Below are 14907 nucleotides of genomic sequence, written 5' to 3'. Positions count from 1 at the left end.
ATTTGTTGTTCAGTTTAGACGGATCTGCTCCCAGATGATTTTGCCTGATCGTGGCACTAACTTACCAGAACAGAATCCCCATCACGGCCAAAGGTATTTTTTGTTCCCGGCGTTAGCTAGTCACATGTACATCAGTACATCTATTCTTTCCACGGGAAAGAAAAGGTAGTAGCTTATATGTCGACCATGAGCTCTGCTGAGCTCCTTTGGCTCCTTGCTTTGGCACTTCTCTTCTTGAACCCCCCACTTGATTAGTGGTCAGCGTGCACAGGTCTCTATCTATCTACCCCCGATCTGCATGCGATCTAGTCTCTGATAATACCAAGTGCCTGCCTTCTAAAGCTGCATCAAAACTCTCTTGACTCGAAACTCCCCCATAAACTTTGCAGTGCCGATCGAGTGATGATGATCGTTCACCCCTCATGCGCCCCGTTAACTGTGCAGGCCATGTGAACTCCGAGCACTAGTGTGATAGTTGTGTGTCCAGGAAAGCACTTTGTGTTGTCTTGAGAACCATGGTGCTGTACTGTCAATTACTCCATCTCGCACTTTATGTTGTCTCTGAAGATATGAACCTGGTTATGGTGATGGTTGTTCGGTTACTCTTGCAATAGTGAAAGTGTGGAAGCATCCGGGACTAATCACGATGTCGTATCGGGAAAGAATGTTCTCTTAGGGCCTCTTTAGTTTTAGAATTTAAAAAGAGCAGGAATATGAAGAACACAAGAATGGAATACCATGGCATGTGAAATCCTACACAAACAAACAACACGGAGGAAATTTGTAAAAGAAGTTGATTGGTTGCACTACATGAAAAATGCAAGAAATTTTCTATAGTGCAATTTTTTATATATCATAACTGTCATATACATATAGGAGAGTTAGCAAGAGGCTTCTAAAAATCCGACGGAACTGTTGTGTAAGAAAATAACCCATAGGAATTCTAGAGGACTCGCCCCTTCGAATCAAGTGGACCCCACATGAAAAAAAATCATTTGTGGGTTGGAATCCTACAAACTTTCTTGGAAACTACAGTGTACCAAGGAGTCCCTTGAATTTTCTTTTCTATGCAGTAACCCATGTCGTTCAATTTGCATGGATGAGTCCTACAAGAATTGTATTTTCACTATGTTTCACTGAAAAAAATATGATCCTCTCCAAAACCTCTTTGGAATAATCTTGTGTTTTTCTTATATGCAATCAAACAAAATCTAATGCAAACAACAAGCATAAAAGTTTTTTGAGTGGACATGGCATTGCATTTCTACGTATTTCTTATTTTTGCTAATGATGTGAATCCAAGGGAGCAAGTTTTTTCTTTGTTTCGTATGATTGAATATATAACAAAATAACTAAACTAAGGATGTCACATCATAGCCAGCAATTCTTTTCCCTAAGAAGTAATTTTGAGTATGTCCTAAGGCAATTGATAGGGCCTCTCTAATTCGCAGAATTCTTAAAACACAGTAGGGCGTACCTAGTGCTGAAAGCTCCTACGCATTGTGGGATCTGAGAAAGGGTATTTCTAGGCAGCCTTTCTCTTACTTTTCATTATGCAATGGGGATGATTCAAAACCATGATCTCCAGCTCCATGATACAAGTGAAAAATTCTTAAAACGCAATAATGGGGAAAAACAGGATTGGAAGCAGTATGACATCTTGAATCCTACATCCTTAGAAAACTACAGGGCTTTTGTTGGAAAGGTGAAAATCAAACAAAAAAAGCAAGAGATATGAGTGAATGGAAAATTTCCTGTGTAAAGCGATTCTTAGAAAACAATCATTGGGGATTACAACCATATGAATCAAACTATATATCTACGAAGAGGAAAATTGTAAGTATTCAAACCCTCCAAAAACCGAATGATATTCCTTTGATCAACAGAGCCCCTATTGATTGAAAACTTCCGGAGGGAATGAATTAAGTTATTGGTGGTGCTATCAAAGAAATTTTGATATGAACATAATCAGCTGTGTGTACTTGATATTACAAATTGTTATTTTAGTATTCATGTGTTTAAAATCATGCGAAAGGCAAGTCCCTTTACAGAAGAACAAAGGGTTTATCATTCAGAATATTCGTAGGCAGGCAGGCTTTCTCAAAAAAAAAAAAATCTGGATACATGGACTTTCTCCGCGTGGACACAAAAAACACATGCCGACACGCGTCTAGGGTGGAGGCAGCCTTTTTTATTCGCGGTTCCTAGGGTGAACACAAAAAACACATGCCAATAGCTGCACCTCGCCGCACACCCCTACACCCGGTGTGGGCCGGCTCGGTTAGGTATTTTTCCTTTTATTTTATTTTCTCCTTTTGCTTTTCCTTTTCTTTTCTGTTTTCTGTTTTCTATTATGTTTCATTTTTTCGCTTCTGTTTTCTTTTTTAGTGTTTCTTTTTTTGTTTTCTTGTTTTATTTTTCTGTTTAAAAATAATTTTCGAAAATTTTCAAATTGGAATTTTTTTAATTTTGACAAAAAAATTAAATTGAAAAAATGTTCGCATTCAAAATTTAAACAAACTTTAAAATTTTGAATGAAATTTGAAATTTAAACAAATTTGGAATTTTGAATGAATTTCCAAATTTGAACGAATTCCGTAATTTGAACGAATTTTGAAATATTTTTAAATTTGTACGGATTTTAAAATTTGAATAAATTTTGAACGATTTTCGAATTTTGAACAAATTTAAAATCAAACATTTTTTAAATCTATAAATAGAAAATTTTGAACAAAATTTGGAAACATAAAAAGAAACTGAAAAATCTTAGTTTTTAAAACAAAACTGTAACAGAAAAAGGAATAAGGAATAAGAAAAAGAAAAAGAGGTTTACCTAGGCAATGACCCATTTAACAGCCGCCGGGTCGGAGGGGTGTGTGACACCCCGTACGTGCCGACCCGGTCGGCATAGGGTTTTCCTATATCCCGCCCATTAGCGGAACGTACTAAGCCCCGCCCGCACGCGAACATAAATAGGCCGGCCCAAGTACCTGATGACCGGCTGGTTTTTTCTTTTTGGCTGTGGTTTTCGGTTTTCAGTCTACTTTTCTCCGATTTTCACGTCTTTTTCTTCAAGGTATCTTTTGTTTTTAGGTTTTTTCTTTTTCTTCTATTAAACAAATTTTAATTTCGAGCAAATTTTAAGTTCGATTTTTTTTTCAAAATTAAGTAAATTTTGATTCTAAGTAGATTTCGAATCTGAGCAAATTTCAAATTGAAGCAAATTTCGAATCTGAACAATTTTCAAATGTGAGCACTTTTGTTTTTGAAATTTTCGAAATTGAATTTTTTTTTATTTTGAACAATTTCTAAATCTAAACGAATTTTCATTCAGAATCAAAATTTTAAAAATATTTCAAAATAGAGCGTCAAGCGTGAAACGTCAGAATACATGCGTGTGAACACAGGGCTGCGTCAACGAATCGAGTGGTTCCTCACGAAATAGGCCAAGCCCATTTATAATTTTCTTGTGCGAGTGCTGTACACCGACCTAGTCGGTGTGTACGGGCCACCGCACACCCCACCGACCAGGCCGGTTGGTTGGGCCGCGGCCCATTAGTAGTAGGTACGTTTTTTTTTTCTTTTTTTTGCTATTTCTTTTTTTGTTAATATTTTTCTTTTTTAATAATATCTAACTTTTAAAAAATATATTTCGGAGAACAAATTTTCAAAATATGTCCAGATTCGAAATTTTGGAAATTTTACAAATGTTCAGATTTTGATTTAATTTTTTTCGAAATTTGAACATTTTCGGATATGGATATAGTTTAAATTTGCAAAAATTTAAAATTTGTAAAATTTATTTTTTCCAAAAATTAACATTCTTAGTTATGAAAAAATTTCGAATTTGAATATTTTTCTAAATTTGAACGCTTTATATATTTGAACGGATTTCAAATTTGAACGCTTTTATAATTTGAACCTTTTTTGTATTTGAACGGATTTCAAATTTGAACATTTTTCAAATTTGAACGGATTTCAAATTTGAATTTTTTTTGTATTTAAACGGTTTTAAAATTTGAACGTTTTTAAAATTTGAACATTTTTTATATTTTGAACAGTTTTAAATTTTGAAATTTTTCTGAATTTGAAATATTTTCAAATTTGAACAAAAATAAATATAAAGAAAAAACAAAACAAAAAGGAACGGAAAATAGAAAAGGAAAATGAAAGAAAAGAAAAAAAAGAAAGAGAAACAGAAAACAGAAAAAAGAGGCGAACTGGGCGACCAGGCCGGCCCATACCGCGCGGGGGAGGAGGGGGGGGGGTGCGGCGCGCGGTAGCGGCCGACCTGGTCGGTGTATAGGATTTGCCCCCGCTAATGGGTGGGATATAGGAAAACCAGTCGGCATATAGCAGCTCCCTTTTTAATTGCCACTCTTCGAGGCCGAGGATATGGCGCTGGGCTGGATTTTCCTGAACCTGCCAACGTGACAGCTCTAATAAAACTAAGCGAAGCCATGGGCTGGCGAGATCTAATTAGAGCCCTGAGCGCAACGCAGGCTCGGCGGTGGCGTGGGCTGGCCTCTATCAGTTGCACAGCCCATCATCGCACTCGGAGTTTGCAACTCTAGATTACGTGTGACTGTGAGTGCGTCAGAAATTCTGCAACCAAGATCGAAATATCAATTATTGAAAAGAAAAGGAAGGAAAATTTCGCAAAAGAACAAACCCAGACGTATGCAGAAGTAAGTAGTCAACCGTACTCCCTAAGAAAAAAGTGTGGAACACGATAAAAATAACCTCTCTGGCAAAGTTCAGCAAAGATTAAACCTTTAATAAGACTACTATGTTTAAATCTAACCCTTTTTATAGCGCCTATATCAAATTTAGCGAAATTCGCCAAGCCGAAGACTAATATGATCTTAGAACTCGGGAGTATAGGGCCTCGAACAATAACACTACCATATAAGGGGTAGCATCCTGGTGCTTGGCGCTACCGTATCGACCGTCGGGCATGAGTGTGCCACGCTGTCAGCGTCATAGCGCTGCTCTAGTGCGAGGCGCTACGCTACACCCAAAATGGTTAGATTTTGAAGTAGTTTTGTTCAAGATTTATCTTTTTCCGAACTTTGCCACAGAGGTTTATTTTTTTCGTTCTACTCCCCCCACCATGAAAAACATGTAGATATACATCAAGATATATCTAAATTTAGACAAATTAATGGGGAGAGGGTTTTCTGAACCCGAGCTCATATACTTCTGTTTGAATTTTTTCTGAAAAAATAACAAATAAAATTTAAAAAATCTGAAAATTTTGCACAATGAACATGAAGAAGTGTTCTAACTACACACTAAAAGTTTTCGAGAAAAGGCATATGTAATGGTATGTGCAAGAAGATAAAATACGGTGCTGATTGCTTACCTCACTCGATTTGTCTTTTTTTTGCACAGACCACTACATATATCCTTTATTGGAGATTTTTTATGTGTAGTTAGAACCAGTGGCGGAGCCACGTTGTTGTCATTTGACTACACAATTTTTCAGAACATAGGTAGAAATTATGTAAAAAAAATGTAGTAATAAATATATTTGACTACATAATTTTAAAATGGCTACACAATGTTAATGTCCTGGCTCCGCCACTAGTTAGAACACTTGTACATGTTCATCGTGAATCTTTTTGATTTTTTTAATTCAACAAGAAACGAGGAAATAGCAGATCACACCACTTGTTGTGCTCTTTTTGCAAAAAACCATAACAATGGTTTGTTGTTGCAAGAAACACCACATTTTGCTTCAATTGTTTGGACAGAACACATAAAAGTAATTAAGCAGCTTGATGGCCAGTCAGGCTTATTGTTACGCGGGCAATTCTTCTCGGTGTGCCGCATCGTCAGTTTGGACCGGCCCAGCTGCCATTTTTTCGTTTCGTTTCCGATTTTCCTTTTTTTATGTTTTTTTTTGTAATTTTCAAAATCAGAATATTTTTAAAAATTGCACATTTTAAAAGCCAACCAATTTTTTAAACAATTTTTTTTGTAATAGTCAACTATTTTATAAAACACTATGAACTACCCATGCATATTATCAACACATACTACCTCCATCCCAAGGCTTATGCCACCCTTTCTCATTAGATGGTGACAAAGTACCTCAGACAGTCATCGGGGTTGTCGCTGCTGTCGATGAGGCGTTGTTGTCGTTGCCTATTCGAAGGTACCTCGGAAGAGGGATCCTCACGGAGGGGGGAGGAAGTATGGACCATAGGGCGGAGAGTCCTCAGGGCGGTGGTACGCGATTTACCCAGCTTCGAAACACCTGCGCGAGGACAGGGCCTACTGCTGCTTGCCTGGAATTATCTGGGCGCCTTATGCGTTGTTATAATGAGTTGTGGTTGTCTCGCTACTAGCTCGAGATCTTCCTCTAGGACACCCGGGATCCGGCTTATAAAGATGCCCGGATCTAGGGTTTCTACGGAGAGTCCTAGGTGGAATACAAGATGACTAACTACGGAATATACATTGCCCTGCACGTCAAGAATCCACCTAGATCTAGTTTGCCGTCATGGATCCGGATACTTCATGGGCCTCCATGGACCCTCCTACTTGTATAGGTCGGTTGGGATCCGGCTCCTGTTCCTGGCTGGACTTCATCTATCTTCTACCAACAGCAACTGGGCTATCCGGTGGGCCATAAGCCACACCACCATCTGTGGGCCACCCGGGCTTGCCGGATGTAGGCCATATCGTTGGCATACCCATAAAGTATACCCATAACAGCTGTTGTCCAAGGTACTCCACTACCTTCACGGCCTTCGTGGCCTCCTCCTCCTCCTCCTCCTCCTCCTCCTCCTCCTCCTTCACCTCCGGCTTCGGGACGAGGAGGGTCCTGTCGCCGGAACTCGCGCGTCTCTACTGTTGCTGCGCTGGTTCGCGGATTATGATTCTTCCACTTAATAAGTCCCATTGCATTGTCACGGAAGCTTAAACCGTGCCGAAGCGCGAGGTGATGGAGTACACGACACCGCCCCAAAATCGGAGACGCGGCAGCGGCGATGGAATCACAATCCGTGAACCGGTGCGGCAGCAGCAGATACGCGTGGGTTCCGGTGACAGGGCCCTCATGGTCCCGAAGTCGGAGGTGAAGGAGGAGGAGGACCACGATGAGGATGCCGCGAAGGTATTGGAGTACCTTGGATGGCAGCGCCTCATCATCGGCAACGACGACCCCGAAGACTGCCCGAGGTACTTTGTCACCATGCATCTAATGAGAAAGGGTGACATAAGCCTTGGGATGGAGGTAGTATGTGTTGATAAAATGCATGTGTAGTTCATAGTGTTTTATAAAATAGTTGACTATTACAAAATTTATGTTCAAAAGCTGTTTGGATTTTAAAAATATGTAATTTTTAAAAATATTCTGATTTTAAGAATTAGAAAAAATAAACATAAAAAGGGAAATCTAAAATGAAAAAATGGCAGTTGGGCCGATCCAAACTGACGATGCGGTAGACCGAGAGAAATTGCCCGCGTAACAGTAAGCCTGACTAACAGATTAACCATCAAGCTGCTTAATTACTTTTATGTGTTCTATGCAAAAAAGTAAAGCAAAATGTGGTGTTCCTTGCAACAACAAACAAACGAGCTACCAACAATTTGTGTGATCTGCTATTTCCTCACCAGGAACATATGAGCTCGGGTTCAAAACTGGCTTTTCACAAATCTTTTTGAGAAGGGGAAACTGCTATCAAATCACACAACGCAGTAGTACAATAGCAGAAATTCGGTAGAAATAATCTCCTGCGGGCTGCTTTCTGAAATGACGGAATAAATGTTCATAGTCTGCTCTCTTCAGAAGGATAAACTCATATTCGGGTAGTCTAGTCCCTGTCGTGCCGACCTTGGCAACTCGTCAGTCCTATCAGTAGTGGCCTGGGCAACACCAATCCAGCGATGCCCAGCAGAGACGTGATAGCGGCCGCCGCATGTGCAGCTACCCGCCGTGTGCCCGTGCAGGATTTGACCATGGGCAACACACCGCCATGTCCATCCATAGCCATCGATCGGAGCTCCTGTGGCAGACATGACAGACATTGACCGGGATTTCTCCTTGCCCGACCGCCCGACATGGCCGGGCAACAGCTTGGGGGAGAATCTTGCCGACGGCAGGTGCGTCCGTACAGAAGCTCCAACCGGGATATCTCGATCGCCAGGGAAGAGACTCGATCGGGGGATTGGAAGATCTGGGACGCAACGCGGCTACACAGGCAGGTGAGCTTCCTGTCACACCCAACCGAGAGCAACTGCTACGCCGCCTACATAAACCCTATTTATTTTTTCTGTATAGATCGAGTTTTTATACGCCGCATGAGTGGCGATTCAATCTTAATTGTTGAAGTGAATACATAGGAGAAAATCACGCCCAAGGATTAGGCCGTTTTGGTTCAAGGAATTTTCAAGCAATTCGTATGATTTCATTCTTGGAGCTTTTTCCCGTAGAGATTGTTTGAGTTCTATATGATCATAAATTCCAACAAAGAAGTTCGTTGAGTATACAACCTCATAAAAATTCAGTAGATCAAGATGGCATCCTCGGTTTTTCAAATAAATCATTTTAAACGGCCTTGGAAGGTAGGTTAGGTCCGATTTGAACCTTAAGCAATGGAACTGTACATGGAGCATGGAGCGATCTCACGGTGGTGGCAAATGGATCAGTCAGCAGCTATTGTACTTGTTATCCATGGTGAAAACCTATATCTAGCTATCTGCACCCGACGTCGGCGAGCTTTTGCCTGAGCGCATTGTTGTGGGCCGCTGATACATGTTGCCGAATGAAAACCTAGAATTTGGCCTTAATTGTTCAATCCGACACTCCTGATGCGAGCTATATGCCAATTCTACACCTCATCGTTGTGTAGTGGGTCTGGGTTGAAGAACTAAGAAAAGCTAGCTATTACAGCAGCGGGTCTGGGTTTTGGCCAGGATTTGCAAGGAAACAAGGATCCTTCAATCTGGTTCTCTTGGTCTGTTGGTCAAACCTTGGCAAAGGGAACGGCCAGCCATTGCCCATTCTGATGCAAGCTCGGCAATGTAGTGAAAGGTAGCAGCCGGAGATTTACATTTCTGTTGGAAATTCTATCATTTAGAAAGCATACCGTACATCCACAAATTTCTCTTTACATTTTTGTGGAAGGCTATAAATACGAAACCACTTTCGAAAGCTTTTGGTGTTTAATACTACCAAATCAGGGTTCAAGTCATACCAAGATGGTCCTTTTCCTAGGTTTTCTTTGTTATGCTCAAACACCAGTGTCAAATTCTTTGTTTGGTGATCCTATAGGGTCGCAGTTCTATATTTGTCTGTATTATTATTGCATTTTTTAAAATCCTACAAAATCAAAGTATAGCCCTTAACTAGTGACCAATGTGGAGGGTCGCAAGTTAGCAGATTTCTTCTAGCGACTCTAGTAGGCTACCAGGCTGCGCGATACAGATATGTGAAGCACAACTTGCAAGCCGATCCGCAAAAAATAGAGATGTATGTAATAAACGACAACTGCATCATAATGGAGATCTTTTGGGACTAGAAATTAAAAACACCCATCATTCTTCATATATGGATGGTAAAAAACGTTGCAATATACAGCCTCAAGAATTAGAGAAAAAACAGACATGAGGTATGGCTTGTCCTGGGAGTTTCTTGTCATAATCCAAGTAACCCACATTACAAATGATTTGTCAGAAACAGAGGGGCATTACATCGTAATCTGTAGCTTCATTGCTGACTTTATCCCACACTTCTATATATATCATAACACCGTGGACCCCTAGCTTGCCAAAACCTTTGGAACCTGCACATTGAATAGAATCAATCAAATTTGTCAGCACAACCCTCAAAGCGATGGATCAGTACTATTATCGAGTTCTGCTGAAGTTGAGAAGGAAAGTGCACACCTGGCCTCAAAGAACAATTGTATTCACCCATCTTTACATTTCAAGCACAATAACTGAAAAGAAGGAAAATAACTCAGTTAATTCAAGGAACAGGTGCATGACAAGATGCTCAGTGCACAATAACATCGCCTGTTTGGTATTGAAGTATGAACTTACAGTCTGAATCAGTTTTGACCCATTTTGCGCCATCATCATCATCATCTACATCACTGAGTGCATCCTCGAGGAGCTCGTCGATTTCATTCTGATCTGGCTTCCAATCCAGGTGCTTCCTAGGCACGAGTGGTGCTGGATTTTGTGGGTGTATTTTCGTCTGCAGTATTGCCTTGAGAAGCTGAAATGGAAAACAAAATCACATAAAAAAATGCAACTAAAGTATGTGTAGTTAGATAAAAAATTACATAAGGTTGTAAGAGGAGTACCTTCTCCATTCTTGATTGGGGGAAAGAGTTCCTTGGGTCTGGAACCGCAGTTGCAAAGCCACCCTTACACACGAGTAGTTTGAGGAGTGCAGCAACTGATCTTGGCTTAAGTGTTTTTCCTTTCTTCGTCAGTGACTCGTTTGACTTGCTTCTGATTATTTTCTTGTTCATCAACCGGTCCATCTGCTTTTCATTGACGTTCTCATCTTGGGAATCATAAGTTTTTGTTTGGTCTTTGCTTGCTAGTATCATTGCAAATTCTTTCTGTATCTTGTCTACTTCCTCCTCTGTAAACTTGGCGGCTTCTTGCATGGACTGCCCATCCTCGGAAGAGTTCTGCTCTTGTGCTACTTCTTCTATCTGCTTATTTCCAAATGTCCCAATAGCAAGCAATGACTCGGGCCAATCGCTGAACTCGTCGTTTCGACAATCCGACACATTAGCACCTGCACATTATAAACTAAATTAAGTGCTGATTCCACAAACAGACATAAAGGTATGGTCCTAAGATCATATTAGCATAAGCTGAGTGTATGGAGCATGGACCACTATATTTTAAATCCTTAAACTCCTGTGGTTCTCATGAACTTATCACTAGTTAGATATATGCTTGCCCATGCTTACTCCACATCCTGATGTTCTCTTTCCGTTTTCGTATGTCGGCGATCGCTTCATCACATATATAAAAGTTAAAGAATGCATCCATTCTTCAGTATTAGTAGCGTTTTTTATGTGTTCTTGACAGAATAACGGTGTACTATTTCTTATAGAATTAGTTGACTTAAGATCATTAGAGGAAACCATCTGAGGGCTGGGGTTGTTTGCCCCCTTTTGAAAAAAAATCTGAAATCAGGGTTCCGTCCCAGAATAATGACACTATATTTGATCAGAGGTGGAGAATTGGGTATATACATTAAGCAAGCCATCTTTAAGTATAATAAAAAACGTAATAAATCAAAGTATGTAGAAACAAAAAAAGTAGTTGCTTGGCGTTAGCAAAGGGTTTGATCCATGCCGAATAGTTGGACTTTGAGTATGACTCAGCTGCACAAATCTCTTCATTTTTGTCCAGATAGAGAAAGATAAACTAAACAAACAGTAGAGTTTGTGCAGAATTTTTTTGCAAGGGACAAGTCACGGAATGTCACTACAGTGCAAACTGAAAACAGTGAGAATGTCATGGCACTGCATTTTTTCCTCAGTTTGTGGGATTACCCAGAAAAGGTAGCTTCCTCGGCATATCACTAGATCTAAAGACGAATGGAATGCAGGAAATTATCAGTGATTCGCATGCATGACGAACATACACCGTACTGGCATCATCAGAAAAGAAACCTGAAACCGATTTTCATGTAGTATATCACAAAACAAGTGAGATGATCGCCTATTCAAGATGCAAATGGATTTGTTGTGAACAGAATAACTTCTTAATTTTGGTGAGAAATCAAAGATGGCTTCATAACTTGAACTTTACTGCACAAATGCAAACAACTTGAAAACCAAATGTTATCGTCTTCGATCTTCCTCTAGAATCTAGAACAGACACTGTCTGGTCAACAACTACAACTTGATGATGGAAAGTTCGCAGGTACACTCACGAGAAGGCCCGGATGAACTGGCCGGGAACCGGCTCGCTTCTTGCTTCCCGCCGATCTTGTTCGCCACCCAGCTGAAAATCTGCAAGAAAAACAGAGGTTCCATCCCATAAGGTACGGCACCACGCAAGCGCAAACAGAGGTTCCATAGATGATCATCAATCTCGCCATCGATCCAACGCCTTAATTCAAGGCCAACATAAAGATCATAATACTGTTGGGCATGAGATTACCTTCATATTCCCGTTCTGAATTCTCTGGGGGTTTGGAGTAGTGAGCGGGGTGAGCCTGCTGCAGGCACCAAGACTGAGAGAGATACTAAAGAAAGATGGCAAGAGGTATGAGCGGGTGACTGAGAGAGATGCAGCGAGGCGAGCGAGAGACTTTGTAGAAGCGTGGTGTTGGTGGTGGCTGCTACTGTCGATGGAAGAACTGCTGGCGCATAGTGAGTGGCAGTGAGGCACTACTAGTAGCAGCTAGTTGCTCATTGGACTGATTTGAAGGGGGCGGCTCAAGTTCCAATGCTCTGGAGCGTGGCTGAGATGAGGTGCTGCTACCTATACATACTTCATCTGGCATGTCACTTCCAAATCCTTTTTTTCTTGAGATGGCGACATTCCCCTTTAGGAGGAGCATTATGAGATGGCGCCAGCCAAGCCTGACTTGGGTTTACCAACTCAAAGAATCTCCCCTGTTTGCAATATGATTTAGTATGAGATAGTGTTTCTCGAGAGAAATCTACAGTCTACATCCGGGGCAATTGAAATGATCTGTCCAATCTGCCGGGCGGCAAGTGTAAAGTCACTTGTACTCGCGTGAAGAAAGTGCAAGTAACTCAAGTGTCTGCAGTTAAAATCCTAAAACTGTCACCGAACCAGCGTAAATGCGTAATTGCAGAGCGACCCCGCTGGAATTGAAGGTAATCAAGGTACTGTGTGTACTATGTGCAGTTAAATACATTTTCAAACATCATAAATTGATTTGTTTGTACTTAGTACCAGTACTCTGCATTGCAGGTCATGTGTTTTGTCAAATCTGGTGTTTTCCTGAGCGTCTCGTGAGCATTCCAAGTTTTTCAACCTCAGCATATATACAGTCGAGTTTGCCGTAGATAGTAACCTCTGTGATGAACTAAAATAGCAAATATTTTGCTTGATCCCACCGTGTAGACTTTTCAACGACTGCAATTTGCAAGTACACCAATTGGTATAGTAGAAGATCACACTCATAGACGTACGGAAAATTCCAAGCACACCAATTGATGACATAGGAGACTTCGGAACAGCATTTTTTTAGAAACAGAGGGCGCAGCTGTATAGCTCCAACTTCAACAAGTAAAAAATAAAGTTGAAAAAACAAGTAAAAAAGCAAAATGCAAACAGGTAATAGCGTTTCCACTCACTTTGGTTGTGTTTGATTTAAAGACCAAGCTTGCCCCCGCCAAATATTTAACTAGCCAAAATTTTGATCAAGACTTTATGTGCCCATGAGTTTGCCAAGTTTATAGCCAAAGAAATGAACTAGAGCTGATAAGAAAGCCATTGATATGCCAAAAATTGGAATCATCCGAACAAGAACCGAAAGTATTGGTCATAGCCGAAAAATTGAAAAGGTACATTTTGGCGGGAAGAGATTTGATGCACATGAGCACCAGTGATCCCTCTTCATAAAAGTAAATAAGAATCTTATTTCTAAGTCTTAGAAAAATCTAAAAATAAATCATGATGTAGTCAGTATTGTATCCCGCAAACATGTAAATTTTCAACTGGAAAGAATGTGTATTTTGGGCTGCACAAAAATAACAAATATGTGGAACTGAGTATAGTGATTAAAATCTCCACAAAAATTCAGACTTTGTCATTTTTGTGTAGCACAGAAAATAAAATATTTGTAACTGAGATTTTATACGTTAGTGGAATACATCATTAGCTACTTTTAAAAAAATTTTACATATTTTTTTGAAATATACAAATATAATTTTTAAATTTCTTAATACAATGAGAGCACTGGTGCCCATGATCCAAATGGACTTTTTGCATTTTTGCAACAAACCAAATGCAGCCTTAGCATGGAGGTTTGGCGCCAGCAAGAAAAAGAAACCAAATGCCTTGCGAACAGCCGAACACCAGTTCGTCTACTAAAAAGCAGCTGATATATACTACACCAAGTTGAGCAAACTAAGCCAAATTCGCCTTAGCCGTTCGAATCCCAACCCATGAAGGGCACCAAGTGTCACGACCGCCGGCAACGCATCCCATCGCGCCTGGTCGGACCCGACGCGTGTTGTCTTCGACTTGCCCGAAACAAACGTACTTATTCTTTAATCAAGGCAATTAGCGTGTAGCGCAGTGCTGCTAAGTAAAGGCGCCCTCTTGGTTTGCTCAGGCACGAGGTCGCTAGCACCAATGCTAATCACGTTTCAGTGCCTTAATCACACCCCCAAATGCTGCTCAAGAGGATACCAGATCCTAATTAACTGTATACATTCACTGATTTCGGCTGCTATGCACGTATGCTAGTTTATGTTATGACGATGTGATCCTCAAAAAGGAAAAATTGGAGGTCCCTCCCCTGAAACACTCAACTCTATTCTACAACATACTGGCTCTCATTTCACGGTTTCTGCCCCCGCCACCATTTCTCCCGAAGCACTCGCTCTTTTTAAACCTGAGATCTCTCCTCGCCGCCGGTGAAAGCAGGGGCGAAGGCAGCAATCTGGCAATGTTTAATTTAGCCTTTTGGCACACCTCAAACTTTTTCTAGATTTATCCTTATATATATATGTGCTTATAAATGTTCAGGGTTAATTGGTATTTTAGTCACACAATTAATGATTTTATTAGGCATATTTTACACAGGGGGTGCACTACCCCCTCTAGCTACATAAGCTCGGTCTTGGGATCTGTCACCCTTGGGCCTTGGTGGATGCGAGGCGTATCAACCCTTACATTGTGTTGAAAGTTGACTTATATGTTACGTTTTTTAGGATATAG

General features: G+C 40.5%; 1 protein-coding gene and 1 long non-coding RNA gene across 3 annotated transcripts; one reads left to right on the top strand and one right to left on the bottom strand.

The window, feature by feature from the left end:
* Positions 1-7866: 7866 nt before the first annotated feature.
* On the top strand, positions 7867-13111 carry LOC127301425 (uncharacterized). 2 transcript variants are annotated; one of them, XR_007852057.1, is made up of 3 exons: positions 7867-8214; positions 11908-12833; positions 12931-13111. It is a non-coding gene; the product is annotated as an uncharacterized lncRNA (long non-coding RNA). The 2 variants fall into 2 exon arrangements; XR_007852056.1 differs by having other exon boundaries at positions 11908-12842.
* On the bottom strand, positions 9534-12280 carry LOC127301424 (protein DEEPER ROOTING 1). Its single transcript, XM_051331658.2, has 6 exons — positions 12148-12280; positions 11918-11996; positions 10320-10765; positions 10054-10231; positions 9898-9950; positions 9534-9794 (listed from the first exon to the last, which is right to left on the bottom strand). Exons 1-5 carry the CDS (start codon positions 12151-12153, stop codon positions 9931-9933), a joined length of 729 nt encoding a protein of 242 aa, XP_051187618.1. The 5' UTR covers positions 12154-12280; the 3' UTR covers positions 9534-9794; positions 9898-9930.
* Positions 13112-14907: the final 1796 nt, after the last annotated feature.

Source organism: Lolium perenne, chromosome 5 (assembly GCF_019359855.2).
Source record: "Lolium perenne isolate Kyuss_39 chromosome 5, Kyuss_2.0, whole genome shotgun sequence".
Lineage (NCBI taxonomy): Eukaryota > Viridiplantae > Streptophyta > Magnoliopsida > Poales > Poaceae > Lolium > Lolium perenne.
The sequence above is the reverse complement of the archived record's forward strand: the minus strand, read 5'-3'. Positions and strand labels throughout refer to the sequence as shown.

Coding starts and splice junctions, on each gene's coding strand:
- LOC127301424 (XM_051331658.2), bottom strand. Junction 10,766..11,917: donor CAGTTCATCCGGGCCTTCTC/GTGAGTGTACCT, acceptor TATAATGTGCAG/GTGCTAATGTGTCGGATTGT. Junction 9,951..10,053: donor GGTCAAAACTGATTCAGACT/GTAAGTTCATAC, acceptor CCTTCTTTTCAG/TTATTGTGCTTGAAATGTAA.